This window comes from Lipotes vexillifer, unplaced genomic scaffold, assembly GCF_000442215.2.
Source record: "Lipotes vexillifer unplaced genomic scaffold, Lipotes_vexillifer_v1.1 scaffold182, whole genome shotgun sequence".
NCBI lineage: Eukaryota > Metazoa > Chordata > Mammalia > Artiodactyla > Lipotidae > Lipotes > Lipotes vexillifer.
In genome coordinates this window covers 3,278,989-3,281,499 of record NW_006798798.1, presented here as the reverse complement: position 1 = coordinate 3,281,499, position 2,511 = coordinate 3,278,989, and the positions used below count along the sequence as shown (strand labels likewise).

At 34.2% G+C, this 2,511-nt stretch overlaps 1 protein-coding gene across 1 annotated transcript in view; it reads right to left on the bottom strand.

Annotated features, from left to right (window-relative positions):
- DPY19L3 (dpy-19 like C-mannosyltransferase 3) overlaps nt 1-2,511 on the bottom strand; it is a 70,305-nt gene that overhangs the window by 39,122 nt on the left and 28,672 nt on the right. Inside the window, exons 4-5 of the mRNA XM_007470935.1 lie at nt 1,933-2,054; nt 975-1,120 (exon numbers count right to left, since the gene is read on the bottom strand). Of these exons, the coding sequence (XP_007470997.1) occupies nt 975-1,120; nt 1,933-2,054 (268 nt within the window). The remainder of the gene's footprint in view (nt 1-974; nt 1,121-1,932; nt 2,055-2,511) is intronic.

Here is a 2,511-nt window from a genome sequence, read left to right as displayed (position 1 = left end):
CCGAAAAAAAAAAAAAAAAAAAAAAAAAGTTAAGAGGTAGCATAACATAGTGGTCTCACACTCTGCATTTGAATTCTGACCAAGACTTAGCTCCATGTATGCACATGTGTGTGTGTATGCCTTTATCTATGTATAAATATATATGCCTATATAAATATTCTCATATATATATATATATACACACACACACACACATGCACACATAACCTTTTTATACATTTATACATATAATGTATATGTATAAAACAACCTTTTAAGCTTCAATTACCTCACTTCTAAAATAGTAATAATAATAGTACCCACTCTACAGGGTTGTTAAAATAATACATATAAAGTATGATGTAAAGTGCTTGGCATATAGTAAGCACTCAGTAAGGTTATAATAAAAAGTAATTTGTTGAGGATTACAACATAAAATCAACATCAGAATTCATGTTCAGGTTTTGAGACTGCTACTGACTATTGGTGTTGCTTTTAATAGGTCAGGGAATAATTCGATTTATCTCAAACATGTTTTTTTAAAAATGCTATTTCATAATGCTCCAGGGTTTGGAAATTAATGGATATTAATTAAATAATGTAAGAACTTCCTTACATTTGTACAGTGTTTTATACTTTGCTAATTATGAGCTGCATACAATCTTACTGAGGTTGATAATAAAGATATTAATAAACCTTTTAAGAGATGAGATTTGTGGCTGGAGAAATACTGATCACACAGCAAGTTGGTAATAGAATTGGGATTATTATAGATGATTCTCTTGACTTACAATTCAGTGTTTTGTTCCTCAGCTGTAGATATACATAAGTAGGACTTTCTACCTTACTAAATAAGAAAAACTCCACTAGGTAACCCAAAGAGAAAATACTCCACACAAAATGTGGCAGAACAACGTTCTTTAAACTGGAAATGAAGTAACTTCATTTTAACTTATACCTTAGAAAGGGAGAAGGGAATACTGATTCCAACTCACCTATTTGTGACATACCAGAAAGCTGCTAAGAGTCCTGATAGCCACGTACCACTCAGGAGCCAGCTGGTTATGTAAAGAGCTGTGACATAAATTGCTTGGAGTCCAAATAAGGTGTAAATATAAAAATAAACTGGCTCTATATATTTCTGTAAGGGAATGATAAAAAAAGTCTGTTAAAGAAGCCCTACTCCTTCTCATTGCCATTTACAAAATATGACAGTGGAAATTTAATATTCAGAAGCTTGGTATTAACTCCAAGAAATAAGTGTACATCACTCCTTCCTGTGTAAAAGTGTGCTAGCAGCCTTTCTTCTCAATACAAAAGCAGAAAAGGAAGTCCTTGAGGATTCTGGCTTCATTTTTTTTTTTAAAGTATTTATTTATTTGGCTGCAGTGGGTCTTAGTTGCGGCACGTGGGATCTTTAGCTGTGGCAAGCAGGATTTTTAGCTGCGGCATGCAGGCTCTTAGTTGCAGCATGCAGGATCTAGTACCCTGACCAGGGATCAAACCCAGGCCCCCTGCATTGGGAGCACGGAGTCCTCACCACTGGACCACCAGGGAAGTCCCTAGTTTCATTCTTTAGACGAGTTTTACACCTAACTTGATCCAATATTACCTTATTCACATGAGAAGCGGTCACTGTGATTTGCTAACTTTCCAGGTTGTTGTTTTTTTATTTCAAAGATAAATGAGGAGTGATCACATGTTTCCAAATGAAAATATTTATCAGCTTCTAGACTGCATACTTATAAGCCTGGAAGCATCTATATGTAAAAATATCTTATAAAATATAAATAAAAAGCAAAATTCACAATACGTATGGAGAAAATTAGGATACTACTCTTTTTATACCAAGCCAGTTGAAGATCAGAAAAACATATGTGAAACATTCAACTTAAAATGTCAGAGTTTGACTTTCATCTAATATTAAATTCAATGTCACAGAACACAACATACCTGTATGGGTAGAACTCTATATAAAATACTGAGAAAAACCTCTTGGTAAATATTCATTCGTTGAAGGAGGTTAATTGTCCTCATAGATTCGGTTTTGTTATCATATATTAAGCCATGAAAACCTAAGATTGATATTTGAAAATTCAGTAAAAGATAATTATAATTAAATTATTCATTTAAAACTATTCATAGATTCTTTAGTATACGCCAGAGAATGTGCTAGGTGTTGGGGATATAATAGTCCTATCTATGAAAAGCATACCATATATTAGATGGACATTATTTAAATGTTTACACAAACATAGGTAAATTATAACTTCTGTGATGTAATAGAACTGTATGATTCTTCTACAGATATTTAGGCAAGAGGATTTTATATTTCCCTGCTCTGCCTTCCTGCCATGAGACCTGTAGTACCTCCTTTGGGAGAGTATATGAAGCCTCCCTCCCACTGCCAGGGATGGGTTTGGCCATTTGACTTGCTTTGACCAATGGCAGGTGAGTGGATGTGACACAGGTCACATCTGAGCAGAATCTTTAAGAGACAATGCATGCTTCCACCAGCAATCTTGCTCTTTC